Here is a 21,750-nt window from a genome sequence, read left to right as displayed (position 1 = left end):
CCATGGCAAAACATACATCTTAAGGTTGTTAACCTTACCCTTCTTGGCCTTTTGGCTAAGGTCAAGTGTAGTTACCTTATCCCCATATTAAGCCCATCTTTCCAAATCACTAGATATTTGTCATCAATCTATTTAAATTCAATTTAATTATTTGAGAAATATCATAGGAACCCAAATACCCACATGTTTTAGAACCATATTTGCACCATGCTGACCTCCCTGCTGCCTCACCCCTTCCCCTCCCAGTAATCAGCAGAAACTCAGCTGTCAGGAGGTAAGGTAAGCACCATCAACCCACCATACCATTCGCTACTGGCCATAGGCATTTCTGAGAGTTGCTGGGAGTGACCATAGAAGCTCAGATTTTACCCTCTGAAGTTGGGCCTTTCCATCTTTGCTCTCAGAGGATGAGATAGAAACATTCTATGGCCCCTGGGATGCCCTTCTAGAGACCAAAGGATTGCTGCCTGGAAGATTATATATAAATACTCCCCTGTAGTGAAGTCACAGATGGCAGGCACAACACAGAACAATGTATAAAAATCGCTGACCTATAAAACCCACTGTCATTTTGTACAATCAGTTTTTCATGCATTAAAACAAGCAGTCATTTCTCATTAGTTGCTCACCATCTGTTCATCTTCTCTCATAGTTGTATTTCTGTTGCTGGAATGAAGCCTTTTTTCAGCACTTAAAATATGCTTTGTATCTCAGAAGATATATTTCTCCTAAATATTGATTGGTTTTACTATTGTTGTGTAGAATTCAATTGCAGAAATATCATTCCGCCCTTCTTCCAGGCAGCTCAGACAACATATACAGTCTTCCATTACCCCTTTTGCCCCCACACAAAGAAGAGTCGTGACACCAAACTGGTATAATGTTATATTTATTAAAATATAACATCCTAAATCCAATGCAATACAGCCAATTATTCAAATCTATATCTTTTTGGGCAGGTGAGGCTAAACCTAACAACGAGGGATTACACCCTCACCTTCTTAAGGCATCACTTCTCATCATCACGTGACTCCAAAGTCAAGGACGTGGGTGAATTCCTCCCTCCTTGCTCCTGGAGCCAGCTGTGTGGTTCCAACCCCCACACCATGGCCCCGCCGTACAGGTGTTCACCATGATGCGCAAGCCGGTCCCACAAGGACACAACACAGATCCCCACCGGACACAAAGCCCTGATGGTTCCCTAGGAAGTGCCCCTTTTTCATGATGCCTTAACCACCTAATTTTAACCCCCATATACCTCACCTGCTCGAATTCTATGCCACAAGAGGGGATCAGCTTAAGCTTGGTCCCCTCCACCCAATGAGGATAACAATCCCCTTAATCCCCCCATAAGATCCTCCAAAAACAGGTCACACCCTTGCTCAGAAAGATGAACACCATCATCTCGAAATAGATGTGGGGCATGGAACCTAATCCTATCATGAGAAATAACTGCCCCACCAAGAGACAAAACTAAATCCCTAACCTTCCTATTGACCCATTTCCTAGATCTATCTATCTTATTGGGGTGAACAGCACCCCTCCAAACCCTTCTAACAAGCATTTCAGACCATACAAGCAGAAGATGGGGATATGATCTAATAAGCCACGTGAGATCACGCGTAACTTTTAGCAGCAAATCCAACCCAGGACGCTGCACCAAATCATTTTCACCCAAATGAATTAACAATATGTGCGGCCTGTCAGCCAATGACATGATCCGGCACACAGCAGGCAGCAACACATCCCATAACATGCCCCTCCGGGCTTCCCACTGAATCGTAGCTGTGGCAGAAAGCTGCAGCTGTGTTCCATAAACAGACGAGGATGCCCTCCGATGAGCCCAAAACACAATTGAGTGGCCACACAAGACGATCCTGACGGGAATTGGGATGTTTGTCAAACCTACAGGAAACAAAAACAAAGTCATCTGTTAAAACCTGACGTAAGACTTAAATGCATCGGAACGCCACTTTCCGATCGCCTGTATCTCGCTGATACTCATGCCCACAAGGGCCGCAGCTGTAACTGCACCAATCCGGAAAGAATGCAGCCCATAGACTCCAGCATCGCGACCACTGGCCAACAAGGCCCGCCGAACAACGGCCCAAAATTGAAATTGAGTCAGGGCAGTACCATCCATATGTATGAACAAATAACACTGGCCCGCTGGCCGAATGGATAAGAATTGTCGCATTGCAGACACAGGGCACAATACCTGGACCTGGCGACTTCGTAAAAGCACAAATACTGCCATGGCCCTTTGATCAGTCTTAGAGACCCGCAGTGAAAACCTCACTATATCTGCACCGAATGTGCAATCGCCAAAGCATAAGGCTCAATAAGTCACATCGCACTTAGAAGGGGACAATACTTCTCTAGGGCGAAAAGCACCATAAAACATCGTCAGAGTTACTGCGGTGAAGAGGTGCGACTCATACTGAGATGAGCATAAAGAATTAAATAGTGCCAGGATCTGGAGGAGGACATTGGGCGTGATTGGCCTCCTCTGGCCAGCGGACCTGGGAGCGGAACGCGACCAACCCACAAGGACCTATCTGACCCTAAAATCTACAGAATGATCCGGCAGCCCCCTTTCCTTGGAAATAAAGGCTAGTGCCGAGAGGTGACCAGCGATAGTAGAAACAGAATTATTGTGCCCTTTTAAATGTGTCATAAACTGCAATAAATGCTCCACAGGAATAGGCCACTCCAAAGGCAGCTCCGTGCCTATACGGAAAGTCTGGAACTTAGCAAATGAACGCTCATACGCATTTTGAGTACTGGGAGCCAGAGCGGCAGCAATCGCAACCCCAACTTCTAGTTGCCAAGGTTCCACAGGAAAGGTGGGATTGGTACAGGATCCAGAGCCGCTCCAGGTGCAAGCTCCCGAAAGTGCGCCATCTGTAAGTGTGAAAGTGCATCAGCTACTGTATTCTGCAAACCTGGAACATGTCTGGCCAGGAATAAAATATTAAAGCGCAAGCATTGCAACACAAAAGCGCGCACCAAGCGCATGACACGAGGAGACTTAGAAGTTTGGGCATTAATCACGCTAACTGTGGAAATATTATCGCACCAGAAGCGCACTGTGCGGTTTGTAAATGCCTTTGGCCAGATACGAACAGCGACCACAATTGGAAAAAATTCCAAAAATGTCAAATCGGAAGTAATTCCGATATCTCGCCAACTGTCAGGCCATCGCTCAGCACACCACTGAGCTCTAAAGATGACCCCAAAGCCAATGCATCCGGCAGCGTCAGAATGCACCGGTAATTTCGCTTCTAAGATTAATTCCTCCCTCCAAAAGGAAAGGCGTTTGAAATCCTTCAGGAATGCAAGCCACATGTACAAATCCTCTCTCATCCCTGACGTGATCCTTATGAAATGGAAGCGAGAGTGAACTCCCTTCATGGCGTCACATAAACGCCTGAGGAACGCACGACCAGGGGAAATAACTTTGGAAGCAAAAACTAAGTGGCCACAAGTTCCTGTAACCGGGCCAGTGTGATCTTTTTCAACCCTATTACTAAACAGAGCAGTTGACGCAGTACTACCAACTTCTCAAGCAGCAAACGTGAGGACTGAGTCACAGTATCTAACTGAATCCCTAAGATAATAAGGGAAGTAGTAGGGCCCTCTGTCTTTTCGGGAGCTAACGGAACTCCCAATTCGTCAGTTAAAGTGTCAAAAGATTGCATCAAATGAAAGCTATGAAAAGACACGGCCGGTCCCACAAATAAAAAAAAATTATCAAGATAATGAGCAGAAAAGGAGGACGATGCTTTCCTCCTCAATGCCCATTCTAGAAATGTGCTAAATGCTTCAAAAGCAGTGCACGACACAGAACAGCCCATTGGCATAGCTCTGTCAACGTAAAACTGATCTTGAAATTTAAAACCAAGCAAATCCCCATCCTCAGGGTGTGCTGGCAAAAGGCGAAAAGCAGATTTTATATCACACTTTGCCATTGAAGCACCCCTTCCAGCTTTTCTAACTACTCTAACCGCCTCGTCAAAAGAAGTATATCTAACTGATGCAAATAATGGGGAAATGCCATCATTGACAGAGGCCCCTTTTGGGAATGACAAATTATGAATCAGGCGATATTCTCCAGCCTGCTTCTTAGGGATAATACCTAAAGGGGAAATCCTCAAATTTTCCAAAGGAGGAAAATGGAAGGGGCCTGATATCCAATCAGCAAGTATCTCCTCATGAAGCTTGGCCAAAACTACAGGCGCTAAATTACTATAAGAGGGCTGATTGACTAGCGATGTAGCAATCCTAGGACCCTCATAAGGGATACGAAAACCATCCGTAAAACCCTGGAGTATAAAACTAGCAGCCTGCCGATTGGGATAATGCTCTAACAGCTTCGCCAAGGGAGCCAGCTTGATCGGGCTACTGGCCTTGCGATGTACAGCCACTATTGCCAGACCGAGTTTTGGCTGTGGATGCTCCCCTGTACCCTGTGGAGCTGTATGTGCCCTCTGGCAAGAGGAACTAGAGTGGTTGCCTCCGCACAGTGCACAAACATGTCGGAACCTACAGAGACGTCTTGAGCATCGGCCATTGCTATTAAATGTCCAGCAGACTTGTTGGGATTGAACCCACTGCCCGCCTTGGCTGTAGCCAGAGGCGGAAGTCTGCGCACGTGCCAATAAATGCCCACTATCGGCCCTATCTCCAAGAGAGGGCCTGGCGGAGGTCATAGAACGTAGCCACAGTCCAGTATGTTCAATGTCACAATGAAGGGTAGGATCTGATGCTGCTCTTTGTCTAAAATGCTGATCATACCTAAGCCAAGCAGTTCCAGAGAATTCTCAGAAGGCCCGATGCACTATATCCTGATATTTTATCATGGATAAAGCCCTAGACGGATAAGCCTGTGTCATAACACCCATATAAATCGTATAGGCGTTCAACCAATTAGGCCACACCCTATCCACCTTCCTTTTGATCACTGCCTCACGCTCTTTCCCTTCCTGACCGTCCTTAGGCTTAGCCTCGTGCTCACGAAACAGGAGAGTAAGCAAGTCAATATACTCTCCCCTCCAAATTTTTTCTTTTGTTCGTATCGCCTTGAGGATAAACCCCATATGGAAGGGACAAAGAAGCAGGTGATTGAGAAGAGGAAATCGAAGGCAGCTGCCAAGGACTCACTGCAGCCGCCGGCCAAGGAAGCTGTGGGTGCTGGGGTACCAACACCCCTTCCATAAACACTACTGGGTGGGCAGCTGCTCCCAACGAAGGAGAATCAGCTGTTTGTATATCCCTGTTAAGGGCAGTGGAATCCTGTGGATGTGTATTGCGAGCTTGTGAGTGCATGATTTGCTCACCTGTATACGCCAAAGGAGAGGCAATCACAGAAGGTGCTGCAAACCCAGAAACCATTGGAGTAAACGCTGCAGCATCATGCGGAACTGGCTGCTGACTTCGCATATGCCCGGCAGCTGACAGAACTGAAGGTGTGACAGCAGAAATAGGTGCTTGATCAGCTGGTAAACACGCAGTATGCATACGGATTGCTGGCTCCTCACTGGGTACCGCAGCTTCCAGAACCCCGATTCTAGAAACTAAATCAGCAAGAATACAATTTTTAGACTTTTTGGAAGCCAACCATGCAGATTTCTTACCTGCTGGAGCGGTACTTGTGCCAGCCTCAGCATCCAGGGGCTGTCTGCGTTCCTTTTCCAACGCCTCCACCCTAGCCACCAAGGCACGGATGGTCCCAAAATCCTCCTCTTTGTCAGAAGACAGGTTCTCCTGTGGTAGAGGGCGCTTTGTAGTTTGCTTGACCACCCGCACCCCTTTTTTCCACTGAGACTTCCTGGGAGGCATTTTGTAAGAAACAATAAACAACAACAATTATACAAAAGACCAAAATGCTATTATAATCTAATTATGGAGTCAACAAATTATAATAATAATTAGCATACACCAAGTGCCTATAACACTACAACTAATAAATTAACCCAACCTCTTTGGTTATTTATATATTTTATTTATTTACTTATTTACTTATACATTTATTTATTTATTATATACAAAGGGAAAGTGGAAAAAGGATTGAAGGTAAAGGGAAGTGGGAAGGGGGGGTAATTTATATTTTTAACACTAATAAACGGAATAAATAACGACTAGTAAATGAATTTTAAAGTAATGGAATACCTTAGTTATTAAATTAACAGAAACAATACTTATTATATCTTTAAACCTTTGCTCTAAATGAATTAGGTAACTACCAAAGTAACCAAAAGGATTAACAATCTAAATGGAATTACGCAACAAGAATAACTGGAGGGGGGGGGCAAATATCTCAATGTTAACTAAAGCAAAGGCAGAATTAATTTAAGACACACAAACTAAAACAGGAACAAACAAACAACTCAAACCCTCGTAACTGAAACTTAAAAGGCAATAACACTAAAGGGAACTAAACCAGGAAATAAGGAAGCCGGATTGCCGCCCCGCCGCCGCGGGCGTGTAGGCGGGCTCCCGACGCCCAGCTGATCGTCGGAGATCCGATAATAGTAAGTAAAGGCTCAAAAAGGAAAACGAGAGGCAAAGGAATCACAAGCCATGAAAAATCTCCGAACGAACGCCAAAGCCGCCAACGGAGCAACGTGGAATGAGGATCAAACGCAGCTGCTGCGAGGAGAAAAAGGCAAACGCGGGAAGAACGGAGCAGCCTTATATCTGCTGCTCAGTGCCCTCCCTAATAGGATGATTGATCTCACGTGGCTCCTAGCACTTGATTCGAGAATATTCCCAAGTCTTCCCTGTAATTATGGTGGGAGCAAATACGCCCCTAATTAGGAACGACATTATCCTAACAACCCTATGAGATAGGATGGAAAGATAATGGCTGGTGGAGCTTCATGACTGAGTGGGGGTGTGAATCTGGCTCTTCCTGTTACTAGTGCAGCATTCTAACCAGAGCTTGGAAGATTACTTTAAAAAAGTAATAAATTAGTTACAATTACTTGGCCCAAAAAAGTAGTAATTACCATTACGATTGCAATTGCTCTGAAAGTAACTGGTTACTTTACTTTTTCTCAAAAGTAATCACTACAATTACATTTCAGTTACTTTTTTTTAAAAAAAAAGGCCTACAACATGCTGGCCTTGGCTGCTGCACATCTAAGTAGCCTAAAACAACATTAAAAATAAACACCCACATACAGAGGTAGTAGAATAATTCTTCTTATCCATAAGATAGCAATGGTGGTCTCTCCACTGGTAAGGGAGGTGGGGTGGGAGGCAGAGGCCACTACTCTGATCTTTGCACATCAAATCAAGTGCATCCTCCTCCCTCATTCAGCCAGCAAGCATAATCTCTCTCACTTAACCACCTCCCAGACCCTGCCCTGCCACCAACTAAGGGACATTCACTCAAGCAAACATTTTCCCCTGAGATGGAAAAAAGGTAAAATACTGCAAATGCAGCACAGTAGCCAGAGAGGGTGGTGGAGGCCACTTTGTGTGCCAAGAGCAAACACAGTATTCACACACAGACGCACATGCACACAGGTTGTCATCTTGCACTTCCACAGTTCTTTATCTCCATTCTGCTGCTGCCTCCTTCTCCTTTATCCATGTTCTTGCCCTCCCACTTCTTTTTTCCTCCACTCCATTCTTCACCACCACCATCCATTTTTTTAAACAATTGTTTTCTCCACTCCGTCTCACTCTCTACCTCCTCCCTCGTCACCTCCTACCCATGCACATAGCATGAGGGAAGAGTGATGCTGCACAGAAGCCCATGATTTTCATCCACAAATCAGAGGAGCAGAAGACTTCCCCTGCTTCCCCCCCCAAGTAATGCCCAAAAGTAATGCTGGTGTTGAGTCTCGGCTCTCCCTTCAGGGGCAGGAAGGGGGGAGGCATGAGTTGCAGGCGCCTCAGCTGTCAGAGGGCATGGAAGACCCAGGAATTATTGAGTCTGAGCAGGACCTTGGGAGAGAAAGCGAGCCTGAATTTGAGCCAATTCCCACTGATAGCGCGCTCTCAGAAGAGGAGAGCGCACCGCCCCCAGTTGTCGCAGAGGAGCCATTGGGGCAAGCTCAGGAGAATGTGCCAACTCCTCCCTCGCCAAGCAGTTCTCAGGATGCCGCCAGCATGACGCAGCCTCCTGACCTTGAGCCTACTGTGGAGCAGGTGTCTTCCGATGAACCGTTGGAAACACGCCCCCCGTCGCCTTTCTCCCGCCGCTGTGAGAAGCGGACAGGGCAGAGACAGGACTTGTGAAGGAGTCAGAGATTATGCTCGAAAACGTTCCCTACTTAAGCTGGCAGTGCACCGGGGGGGGTGTTGCTGAGTCAACTTTCTTCACACGCCACAGAGCATGTGTAGAGTGTAGTTAGGGATTCAAGTGAGCCAGAATAGGTGTTTCTTATGAAGCGCAATGCCTTTGATGTATCCATTACTCTAATAAAACAAGATTTAATTGCACCCCCGTCTCAGTCTCGTGGTTCCGGCTCTGGACGGGACAGCTGGAAACATTACAGTTACTCCACAAAAGTAATAAAATTACTCCTAGTTCTATTACAATCAAATTGTAAAGGAATTACCCACTCGTTCCTCAAAAAAGTAATGAATTACAAGTAATTTGTTAATTGTAACTAATTACTTCCAAGCTCTGATTCTAACCACTACACCATGCTTGTCCACAAAATGAATGAGGGACCATCCAGACATCTCAACACTTCCTCTATATGCCTGATACATTTTGTAAACTTTTATAAGTTTTATTTCTTTCTTTGGATGCTCTGTGTTCCCCTGCTGTACAACTCCAGAGTAGCAACTGGCACCCATTGAAAATTTAAAACAAAACACAAGCACAAAAAATAGCAATAACATTACTCCCCTTCCTATACCCACCATCCTAATAATAATAATAATAGATTGTGATTATATAATTTTATTACATTTTAAAGAGAACGATAAAAGGGAAATCAATGTAGTATACAGGAAAAAATTAGATACTTATGTGGGAGTAACTGCAAAACACTGTAGTATTTGTCCTTGTTTCTTCACCTTTGAATTGACAACCACGCCTTTAGAATAAGGAAAACTATACATAACACCATAAAATGAGTGGTAATTTTATTGATCCATGACTCACTTTTGTATTTTTTAAAATTGAATATACTCTAGTAGTAATGTAAAGACAGATATTGATGAGAAATGTGCATAGAATCTTGTTTTGTGACTTAGGCAAAATGTTAAAAGAAAAACACATATTTTTATCTTAAAATACACCCAAGTACCTCAAACATCTTTGTCTCCCTACCACCATCACCACCACCTCCTTCACCATTCTCAGTTTTAAGTATCTCCTACACAATGTCTCCCTGGTTAATTAAAGTTTACTGTAAAAGGAGCCAGAGTGGGCTGAGAGCATTGATAAAGAGATGACTAATAAAGTAATTGGCATGTGATTAAAGTGTGGGCTGCCAGGCACAGATTAGTTCTCCTTGAGTCTCCTGGCTTTTATCTTGGCTGTGTACTAAAATAATTCTCTGTTAATGATAGTGAGGTCTCCCATCTCTTACACTGCATTTGAAAAAGCAAGACAAATGGAACCTAAATTTCTAAAAGCCTGTGATCCAGCTCAGGTTGCAGCCAATAAACTAAACTATAGATGTGGGTGGCTACATTTTCGCTATGCCTGGTGGATAGAGAGTTCAGAAGAGTGTGGGAAGTCACAATGAGTTCACAAAAGCATCTGCCTCCATACATGCATCACATTCATCCACCAACTGGGTACAGAATCATGTTTCGTTACCTATTGGTTATCAGTTTCACACGATGGAAGCAGATAAATCATAGCTAGGCCACCCAAAAGGCACTTGATCTTGACCGACATCTAACCTTTGAGAGGATATTTCAACCCAACTTGTGATAAACATTTGTTGCAACATACATAAACTCTCTTCAGCTGTAATGGAAGCCTGCTACCTGCTAAATAAGAACGTAAGAAGAGCCCTGCTAGATCAGACCAAAGGCCCATCTAGTCACACACCCTGTTCTTACAGTGAACAACCAGGTGCCTGCAAGAAGCAGGGCCTATGCGCAAGAGCATTCTCCCAACTTGTGATTCCTAGCTAGGGATGGGGGAGAAATTCAATTCAGTTCAAATTCACTTACCTAATTCACACTTTTCCAAACAAAATGTGAACCAAAACAACTATTCTGTGAAATTCCCATTTTGCAATCCAGTTTTCCAGCCAAGTAATGTTTACAAAAATGCATAAATTAGGGCAAAGTGTGCATATAAATGCATATATTGATGAAAATAACTTATAAAATTCATTGTATTAGAGAATGTTGCTTTGCAAAAATGTATATATTAGGCAAAATTGCATAGAAAAATGTGTATACTAGGTGAAATGCACACTACAATGCTAGTGAATTTTCATGAGGACCTAAAAAAATGCAAACTGATCTAGAAATGTGGAGAACTGAATTTAAGATTGGAAAAATGAGACCTGAGAGAAACTGAAATGCACAAATTTCTATCCCTATTCCTGGCAACTAGTATTCGGAAGCATACTGCCTCTGACAATGGAGGGAGAGCATAGCCATCATGGCTAGTAGCCATTGTTAGCCTTATCCTCTATGAATTTGTCTAATCCTCTTTCAAAGCCATCCAAGTGGGTGGCCTTCACTACATCTTGTGGAATTTCATAGGTTAACTATAAATAACTACCAGAACAGGAGGATTAAGTTCACCTTCATGATGACTCTGCTTTAACTTGTTTGGCTTTTAGTCTCATGAACTAGAAGATTATTTAAATATCTACCATATAAACATGAATCTCCTCCCCCACCTTGGGTTAAGTTCTAAGGTAAAGTGACTGTTTATTTATTTATTTATTTATTATTACATGTGTATCCCACCTTTACTCCAAGCGCAAGGTGGCGTACAATCAATCTTATCCTCATAAAAACCCTGTGAGGTAAAGCTGAGAGACAGTGACTGGCCCAAGGTCACCCAGGGAGCAGGGATTTGAACCGTGGTCTCTCAAGTCCCAGTCTGACACTCGTGACCACTACACCACGCTGGCTGTCAACTCACATCTACAACCCATGTCTACTATTACCACTGATAGTCAAACATGAAATAGGCACATTTAAAAAAATATTCCCACCCTTACTCAGACCCCTTAGAAATGTCAGATTTAATCTCCAGTTTTGCTACTACATTTTGTCATCCATTCTTTACCCTCCATGAAATTCAAACAGTTCAAGATAAGTACAGACTCCTAACTTGTAATTTTTGTATTTCTGAAGAGAATGCATAGATCTCACCATGCAGTCCCAAGGTGGGTTACAACCATTTAAAAACACCATATAAAAACAGTTAAAACAGATTACAGTCAAGAGAATAAGCTGGGCCTTAAAATAAGTATCTCAGGTGTCAAAGGCCAGGGTAAAATGTCTTCAACATATGACAATGAAGGTGCCAGATGCACCTCAGTGGGGAGGGAATTCCACAGGTTAGGGCTATCATAGAGGATGCCCACTCCTGGGTCACCCTACCCCTGAATTTCTGAATTACTAAGAGGATGATTGTAACCAGGGCTGTGAAGTCGGTATGTCAAACCTTCGACTCCGACTCCTCTATTTTTCTACTGTCCAACTCCAACTCCTTCATAAATGGCAAATGTATATTAATTTTTCTACTGTCTGACTCCAACTCTGACTCCTTCATAAATGACAAATGTATATCAATGTCTTAATATTAATAAATTAATATTAATATTAAAATATTGATTTTATTTTGAAGTCAGAGTCAGCACATTTCTACCGACTCCGACTCCACCCAAAATTGCTTCCGACTCAGACTCACACTCCATGACTCCAACTCCACAGCCCTGATTGTAACCCCAGAGAGTGTGTTTACTAATTTACCCTTGCAAGTTCTTTGTGAAACCTTATGCCTTACCAATTAAGTAAGTGCCAGTTCAAATATTAGGACTAGCCACATTTGGTGGTGGCTTCATACAGGAGCAATGCCATTTGAAAGCTGCCCTCTCTGTAGATGGCCCCAATAATGCAATAGAGCTCTACTACCTGTGCCAGCATGATGTCCGTGTGATCATAGTCATCCACACAGAGAGCAGCTTTTTCCCTGAAAGCAACGGGGTACCTCCTTTTGTTGTTGAATATCCCTTCTAACCACCCTCACTTCCCATGGCTTCTCTCTCTCACTCTCTTTCTTTCCATTCTGGCACATCTTCTTGTGCAGCTGCTGCAAAAGAAAATCTCAGGATATTGTGTACAAGATAGGATAAGGCACAGAGGAGTTGGTGCAGTCTGCAGCAGTTCATTATGCTTCCTGTTGAGGAAGCACAGGTGCCCTGCCTGCATTTTTTTAAAAGGTTCTCTATTCAATTAGGGAAGGCACATCGTTCACCTCTCTCCCCATGTTTCAGTCTATATGCAATTATTCTTCAGGAAAGCCTATATTCCTGGACAAACTGATGGTTCTAAACACTATTATTAACAATAAAATGGGTTGTGTTATATGCCTGCATGTCAAGCATGTTCTTTTGCATAAATCTGCTGTCAAAATACATTGTATTTGTTTATTTGTTTTGCAATCAAATACATTCAAAAACTGAAAATCTTGCCTATCACCTTTGAAATATCTTTATCTCCCTCCTCCAGTTTGGCATCCCTTGCTGTTTCCAAGACATAAGGTTAAATCTAAATCCCTTTAAAGAGGAATAGGGCTGTTTCTCCTGCCTCACCCACCCTCCTCCTTTAAAGTATATGATCGCAAGCCTAAAGTCCTATCAAATTAGTATGTACTTTACAGACATTCACAATTGACAGTCTTTTATCATTTCTTGCTTCAGTGTGGAATCTAGCTAAATTTGCAAGTGATTAAGGACTGAATCCAGAACTCAATTATTTCTAAGCTTCCTGCTGAACCAGAAGATAGAATATATATATATTCTGCCCTGGACTCCCACTGGGAGGAATGGCGGGATATAAATCTAATAAATAAATAATATATATATATATATTCAGTGTCAAATACAACATTACTTTTTTCAATTTTAAGCAATGATTAAATTTTAAGCAATGATCAAGGGCCAGCTGCCCATATCAGGGCAGCCATGAGTGCTTATTCACTTGCCCATCCCTGTCTGAAATGGGGACAGGATCTGTTTTTTTCTAACAAAAGGAACATGCAAGCTAAGGGATGCATTTTTGTTTCCAGCATTTTTCTTCCAACCTTGCTAATCACTTCTGATATCATAGCCACACTTGGAGAAGAGCCTGAAGCATGAAGCACAGAGATTCAAGACTGAAAAGGGAGAGAGTTCAGCTAGTATATGCATGTACTTTGTAGGAGGGACTGTAGCACAGTATTAGAACACGTGCTTTGCTCAGGTTCAGTCCCTGGTCTCTCCGGGTAGAGTTGGAAAAGACCCTTGTCTGAAACTCTAGAGATCTACTGTCAGTCAACATAAACCAGTATTCTTCCACCTTGGATCCCCAAATGTTATTGGAGTATAATTTCCATCATCCCCAGCCAGTTTAGCCAAATGGATGATGGGAGTTGTAACTCAGCAACATCTGGGAACACAAGGTGGAACCAGAGCTTGGAAGATTACTTTTAAAAAGTAATAAATTACAGTTACAGTTACATGGCCCAAAAAAGTAGTAATTACCATTACAATTACAATTGCTCTGAAAGTAACTGATTACTTTACTTTTCCTCGAAAGAAATCACTACAATTACATTTCAGTTACTTAAAAAATGCCTACAAGGTGCTGGCCTTGGCTGCTGCACATCTAAGTAGCCTAAAACAACATTAAAAATAAACAAACACATACAGAGGTAGTAATAATTATTTGTATTCATAAAATAGCAATGGTGGTCTCTCCGCTGGTAAGGGTGGTGGGGAGGGAGGCTGAGGCCAGTACTCAGATCTTTGCACGTCAAACAAAGTGCAACCCCCCCCCCTCAGCCAGCCAGCATAATCTCTGTCTCTTAACCACCTCCCAGACCCTGTCCTGCCACCAACTAAGGGACATTCACTCAAGCAAACATTTTCCCCTGAGATGCAAAAAAGTTAAAATACTGCAAATGCAGCACAGTAGCCAGAGAGGGTGGTGGAGGCCACTTTGTGTGCCATGTGCAAACACAGTATTCACACACACACACACACACACACACACACACACACACACACACACACACACACACACACACACACACACACACACGTACGTTGTCATCTTTCACCTCCACAGTTCTTTATCTCCATTCTGCTGCTGTCTCCTTCTCCTTTATCCATGTTCTTGACCTCCGGATCCTTTTTCCCTCCACTCCATTCTTCACCACCACTATCCGTTTTTTAAAATAATTGTTTTCTCCACTCCACCCCGTCTCACTCTCTGCCTCCTCCCTCGTCACCTCCTACCCATCCACAGAGCATGGGGAAAGAGCGACACTGCACAGAAGCCCAGTTTGAGGCACATGATTTTCATCCACAAATCAGAGGAACAGAAGACTTCCCCTGCTCTCCCCCAAGTAATGCCCAAAGTAATTCTGGAAACCTTACAATTACTCTACAAAAGTAGTAAAATTATTCCTAGTTCTATTACAATCAAAATGTAAAGGAATTATCCACTCGTTACGCAAAAAAGTAATGAATTACAAGTAATTCGTTACTTGTGACTAGTTACTTCCAAGCTCTGGGTGGAACACACTACTGAGATACATGGACAAATGTCTTGACTCGATGTAGGACAGCTGCCTTTGTCCTCATTCTGGAGGTGATCAGAACAGACACATGAAGAACCAATGTGGCTCCCCTGTCATATCTAGCTTCCCTCAATGCAGTAGTAACACGGGGCTCATCCATATGAAATCACAAAATCCGCATTTTCACAATTTGATATGTAACCTTGGTGTTCATATCTGACCTGTTTGTTCCTGACTTTATTTTTACAAATCTGGAGTTTTGTCATCTATACCTGGGGGCATGGAACATTGGACACCCCTGGAAGAGCGCAAAAGTTCATTTTCAAATTGTAGAGCTCAAGCACATGTGTGCTTTGAGATTTCTGGAGACATTCCTTCCATCCACGCTTTAAAGCTCATTCGTCCATTTTCTCTCCCTTGGCTTTAGTTACTTCTCTCCCCCCCCCCAGTGTTTTTGAAAATAATCAAGTTGTCAGGTCTATAATGTTAAACTGGTGTTAAGGGTGCTTCCACATATCTGCAGATTGAAATCAAATTCTTTGCAGGATTAAAAGATAAATTACCCAGGCGATTCCGCCTGGTCCCACTCGTCAGGCCACTGAGGAATTTTGTGTGTGTGCTAAAGACCTAATCAAGCAACCAAGTTGGAGTGACCCCTGAGCATCCATCTGCCAGCAAGCCCCATACTACCGAGGACAGAGGCTGCTTTCCCTGCAAAGGGAAAGGGAGAGAGAAGGGGAGGGGGGAGTTTCTAAAAAAAACCCCTAAACAAATTAACCCCTGAGGCTGACTCTTCCTTTGCCTCCTTCTGAATAAACCACACACACAAAAATTCATCTCACAGCTGATGCTTCTCTGTCTCTTTCTCTCTGAGGTAGGAAATCAATTTTTCGATTGATCACAAAATAGATAATCCCATTCCTGCTCTGTCCTCTGCCACCCAAAATGCCCAACAGACAAGGAAAGAGCCACTGAATCCCCCAGACAGCAGCTCCTTCCTCACACACATGCAAATGTCTGCCATGTAGATCAGAAGCTGCTTAATCCCTCCTTCCCTCCTGCCCCCCACCATGCTACTGTCTGGTGCAGGGGGACCTCTTTACTAGGCTTCCAAAAAAGGTGGAGTTTTTTGGAAAACAATGAGTTTGCACAACAGCTATACAGCTACTGCAGTACAGGCTGGAGAAGCAAAAAGGAAGAGCCCAGATTCAGTACCAGAAGCACAAATGGGCTGTAAGGAAAAAGGAGGAATGGATGGAAGGTGGGAGTTACACCTGTGGCCCGCCCATATTGCAAGATGTCCATACCACCATATGTTAAAGCTCTTGATAATCATTATAGCAAAGATTTTCGGGTTTTCAATGGATAGGGAAAATCTCGATTTAATATGAGAAAATCTGTGATGGCTGGGAACGTTATATGGACAATGGTGAATTAATGGGGACACGAGCTTACACTACAGATTAAAAGGAGGTATAGATGGGCCAACAGACACAAACTGTGACAGGGCTAGGCCCACTGTGGCATTGATATACATATCACTTGACAGTCTGCCTCATTTCAATTCGTTTATATGCTGTCGGTCTTTTTAAAAGTTATTGCTTTTTAAGATGTTTTTAAAGCTGTTTCTTTTTTCAAAAAATGTTTTTGAAGATGCTTAATTTTAATATTTTAAAGATGTTTTGTTTTAATATATTTTAACATCTGTTAAGAGTGTTTTTAGTGTTTTTGTTTGCCATTCTGGGCTCCTTCTGGGAGGAAGGGCAGGATATAAATTTAATAAATAAAATAAGAAAAGAAATAAGTTATAGGCTACCCTTGAGTATAAAATTCTTGCTGAAGTAGTACTGTCCCAAAACTACCTGGCTTGACTTTTTGTATTTTTACATATCCTTAATTATACTTTCCATTTAACTAGAATCCTGGGTTTTAAAATGGGACAGGCTACGTAAGTACGATCTGAACAGGCTACGTATATGTGATCAGCTTACTCCCAGCAAACCTCCCAAATGTTCTTCTAATGTAGTTTGCCTGTTTAACCTGTCAGAAGAGGTGTGGACTTCTCTCCAGCCTCTTCCAATTCAGGTTGTGGTTGAAGCCAATGTATACATCCTTGACCCCAGCATCTTTCAGTTAGCTTAGCAAGTGTGGCTCTGTAGGTTACTGTTTCTTCATGTCCTGCTCTTTGAGCGCATCATAGTGTACTCCATCCTATCAGTCTCCTACAGGTATCTATAGCTACATGTGGAGGCTTACACCATAATAAACCAGACACCAGCTGGAGGCAAAATAACCAGATCACTCTGTGGTTGTTGTGGTTATGTGCCTTCAAGTTGATTACAACTTATGACGACCCTATGAATCAGTGACCTCCAATAGCATCTGTCATGAACCACCCTGTTCAGATCTTGTAAGTTCAGGTCTGTGGCTTCCTTTATGGAATCAATCCATCCTTGTTTGGCCTTCCTCTTTTTCCACTCCCTTCTGTTTTTCCCAGCATTACTGTCTTTTCTAGTGAATCAGGTCTTCTCATGATGTGTCCAAAGTATGATAACCTCAATTTCATCATTTTAGCTTCTAGTGATAGTTCTGGTTTAATTTGTTCTAACACCCAATTATGTGACTTTTTTGCAGCCCATGGTATGTGCAAAGCTCTCCTCCAACACCACATTTCAAATGAATTGATCTTTCTCTTATCCACTTTTTTTGTCCAACTTTCACATCCATACCTAGAGATTGGGAATAGCATGGTCTGAATGATCCTGACTTTAGTGTTCAGTGATACATCTTTGCATTTGAGGACACTTTCTAGTTCTCTCATAGCTGCTCTCCCCACTCCTAGAATTCTTCTGATTTCTTGACTATTGTCTCCATTTTGGTTAATGACTGTGTCAAGGTATTGGTAATCCTTGACAAGTTCAATGTCCTCATTGTCAACTTTAAAGTTACATAAAGCTCCTGTTGTCATTACTTTAGTCTTCTTGATCTTCAGCTGTAGTCCTGCTTTTATGCTTTCCTCTTTAAGTTTCATCAGCATTAATTTCAAATCATTACTGGTTTCTGCTAGTAGTATGGTATCATTGGCATATCTTAAATTATTGATATTTCTCCCTCCAATTTTCACACCACCTTCATCTTCGTCCAATTCCGCTTTCCGTATATGTTCTGCGTACACATTAAACAAACAGGATGACAAAATATATCTCTGTCTCACACCCTTTCCGATGAGGAACCAATCGGTTTCTCCATATTGTGTCCTTACAGTAGCATCTTGTCCAGAGTATTGTACAGCCACGAGAGTGGCTGTATATTATAGCCAGCGTGGATTTTTCACATTCCGCAATGTTAAATTGAAAATACCCCCAAGGCATTCTGATGCTTCCCATAAGCTCATTTCAAAACAAAACCTTACAAATCTTATAGTCCTGAACTCAGAAACACTTGCTTAACAACACACACAATTTTCATGGCGATACATAAAACAGTCAGAGAGAATAGAGAGTTCAAAGTCTAAAAAGAGAGAAAAAAACCCAGAGCCCTTGTGGACTTTTTTCTGCCAGAGTTCTCATAATCTGTTGAAATTCATTAAAGATCAGCCATGTTCACAGAGTACCTGTAATCCTATTACTGACCTTGCCCCATACTCTGACCTTCATCTTCTACAGTTTAAAAGTTTAAAAAATGCCTGGCTGATTTTTAATTAATTTAAGAAATTTTGGCTGGCAACCTATGATAATGCGGGGCATGCTCAGTAAGAACCAACTGTCAGTGTTCTAAAAGCCTCACAGCTGCTGGGTTTGGCTAATCAGGGGGCCACACCCACACCAGACTTTGATTTCACATGAGACAGTCATGGCTTCCCTAAGAGAATCCTGGGAAGTGTAGTTTGTGAAGGGTGTTGAGAGGAGACTCCTGTTACACTGAGAGTGCTTCAGTGGCCAGACTGGTTTAACAGTCAGCCGCTCTGATTGAAGTCTGTGAGGGGAACCAGGCATCTCCTAGCAACTCTCAGCACCCTTCACTAACTACACTTCCAGGATTCTTTGAGAGAAGCCATGACTGTCCAAAGTGAAATAAAGGTCTGGTGTGGATGTGGCCAGGGACAGCTTTGGTTTAAATTTGGGTGGGAGGCTACATGTGCCGGCTGTAGAATAAAAAGGTGGGGGAAACGCTGAAAAACAATGATACTGTACACAATGTTTTCCTTTTGGAAAGGGGCTTCCCTTCTGCCATTATTCCACAATTATGTTTGGAGTCTTTTTTAGTGTAAATTTTGCAGTGTTGCTGTACTTCACATACTCACAGAAATAGAAACAAAAGAAAATGATTTCCTATAGGAAACTTCACTAAAATTGCAAAGTAAATCAGACATATTTAAAGTGACCATCTGAACTATATCAACTGTCTTTAATAACGTTGCTTCCTCCCTGCTAAAACAAGATCAGCACAGCACATGTCTTCTTTCTATTATTTGGGTTGATTGTAGGTATTGCCACCACTCACCATATGCTCAGAGGCACATGTTACCAAATTCTTGCAAGCTACACAGCAAGTGGATTGGACTGTGAAAGACCAAACGAAATTGTGTTTGCATTTTGACCAATTTGTAGGGCAGTACAATATCTCAGAGAGGAGGTCAGGTCTCCTGCTCCCCTGATGCATTCACTATAGCTGCCCAATTTCCCTGCTTTTTAAAGTTTGATACAAATATCTGTGGGCTATAGCTATGTTCTTAAACTGCAAGATTTTTTGCCTATTAGTGAATAGGTTGTGCATCAGATGCCGTGGTACCATTTCTTTTAAAGCATTCCATCGTTTTTCATGATCTACATAGTCAAAGGCTTTACTGTAATCTATAAAGCACAGGGTGATTTCCTTGGTACATTCCATTATCCAACATATGTATGCGATATGGTCTCTGGTACCTCTTCCCTTTCTAAATCCAGCTTGGACATCTGGCACTTCTCGCTCCATATATGGTAAGAGCCTTTGTTGTAGAATTTTGAGTGTTACTTTATTTGCATGGGATATTATGGCAATAGTTTAATTACTGCATTCCCTGAGATCCTTTTTCTTTGGAATTGGGAATCACTATGATACCAGTGTGGTGTAGTGTTTAATGTGTTGGACTATGACCTGGGAGACAAGGGTTCGAATACCTACACAGCCATGAAGCTCACTGGGTGACCTTGGACCAGTCACTGCCTCTCAGCCTCAGAGGGAGGCAATGGTAAATCCCCTCTGAATACCACTTACCATGAAACCATAGGGTCGCCATAAGATGGAATTGACTTGAAGGCAGTACATTTACATTTTATGATAACATAAAATGCAGATAATAGGATTAGCATTCTGAATAGGAATTATTCAAAATGAAGGAATCTTTGGTTCCTTTTTGTATGGTGAGGAAGGTTCATTTGTGTGAAAAGCTACATTTTTGCAAAAGCTAGAAATGATTCATCAGCTAATGGGATTTTAATGCCTAGCAAAAAATTTGTATCATCATCCATTATGAAAGCTTGTGTGATACATACACGTCGTCCAGCATATTATTACATGCTCATTCACCCAGTAATAGCCAAGCCACCCTCCCACTTCCTGGCAAACACATCTGTCTCTGGGAAATGGTAAACCATTGTTATGGACAAGTGACTTATTTGATGACAAAGCACTCTCGTCTTTTGCAATGAGTAAGTTTCTTCTGCACTTACTAAAAATTTAGGACAAATGGGAAAAGTTTTCTTTTTCTGAGTTTTTTAAAAAACATGACCCTCTCTTAGATGTGTGTATACATAAATGCAAACAGACTAAAGCCACAGCTTTTAAGACAGAAAGTTTATTGTAAATGGCAACCTGGACACGTTAGCAACTGTGTTCTATAAATGTGTATTATTTATTTATTTATTAAATTGATATATCGTGTGATTGAAATAAAATCTCTAAGCCAGCCTTTCCCAACCAGTGTGCCTCCAGATGTTGTTGGACCACAACTCCCATCAGCCTCAGCCATTGGCAATGCTGGCTGACGCTGATGGGAGTTGTGGTCCAACAACATCTGGAGGCACACTGGTTGGGAAAGGCTGCTCTAAGCGGTTAACAAGAAAGCAGTAGTGAAGTCAACTAATGGGGTTATTGACATTTCTACAATGTCACACATTTCTACCACATAAGGGCTGGCACTTGTAATACCCAGCCTTCTCAAGGTAGAAAGGCATGTCATCTTCTACACCTAAAACTATCTGCCACCCTTCAGGTCCTTCCAGGTGGCAAAAAAAAAATAAAAAAATAGCACCACCAAAACTTGTAAGCATTACATATAGCTCAAGTGTAGCCTTGTCCATGTTAGCTTCCCACTATGGGATCTCCACTTTTCCCCAGTAAAAAAGCAGGTGATGTATTGTTCTGTCCCAGGCAGTAGTCCTACCTGGAGGGGGGAATTCTAGCCCAAGTGGGGGCATGTGGTATTTGCAGAGTCCAAGAAAACTGTGTCATGTACCACTAGTCCCAGGTCAGAATCCAGGAAGCAAGATAGTCAAGCAGGGGGTCACATTCCTGCAAGGCAAGGCAGAGGTTGAGCTCCAAAAGGCAAGCAAAGTGGGTAGCACCCTGGATAGCTCTGAGTGGAACCTAGGCTGGAAGTCAGACACAGGTGGCTTAAACTGCTCCATCAAGCCTTGAATCTGACTGCCACTTCCACTGAGCAGCTAGCCCTACACTTGATGAGCAGATCCTCTACTCTTAAAGGGACCCAACCTATTTTAGGAGCTGTTGCCTCCAGTGGCATGGGGGAGGCCAGGGTTTTATTATGGCTTCTGAACTGTAGTCTGAGGAAGGCAATGGAACCTCTTCAGGTCAGAAAGGAACTGGAATCGCATGTTCCTCTGGTGCAGGAACAAGACAGGGATGCTAAAGGCTCGCTTCAAAGACAAATCCTCCTCCCAATCCAAGATGTTCTCTATATCCATGGCCTCTTCCATGAGGATATATATTAAAGGGGAAATCCTCACAAAATGGTAGGT

General features: G+C 42.6%; 1 protein-coding gene across 1 annotated transcript in view; it reads right to left on the bottom strand.

Moving 5' to 3' along the window:
• Positions 1-960: 960 nt before the first annotated feature.
• The window catches only part of LOC133388430 (uncharacterized), a 39,764-nt gene continuing 18,974 nt past the window's right edge, over positions 961-21,750 (bottom strand). Inside the window, exons 2-3 of the mRNA XM_061634389.1 lie at positions 5,340-5,576; positions 961-1,905 (exon numbers count right to left, since the gene is read on the bottom strand). Of these exons, the coding sequence (XP_061490373.1) occupies positions 1,298-1,905; positions 5,340-5,520 (789 nt within the window). The 5' untranslated portion in view covers positions 5,521-5,576 and the 3' untranslated portion in view covers positions 961-1,297. The remainder of the gene's footprint in view (positions 1,906-5,339; positions 5,577-21,750) is intronic.

This window comes from Rhineura floridana, chromosome 7 (genome assembly GCF_030035675.1).
Source record: "Rhineura floridana isolate rRhiFlo1 chromosome 7, rRhiFlo1.hap2, whole genome shotgun sequence".
In the NCBI taxonomy this organism is placed as follows: Eukaryota; Metazoa; Chordata; class Lepidosauria; order Squamata; family Rhineuridae; genus Rhineura; species Rhineura floridana.
The sequence above is the reverse complement of the archived record's forward strand: the minus strand, read 5'-3'. Positions and strand labels throughout refer to the sequence as shown.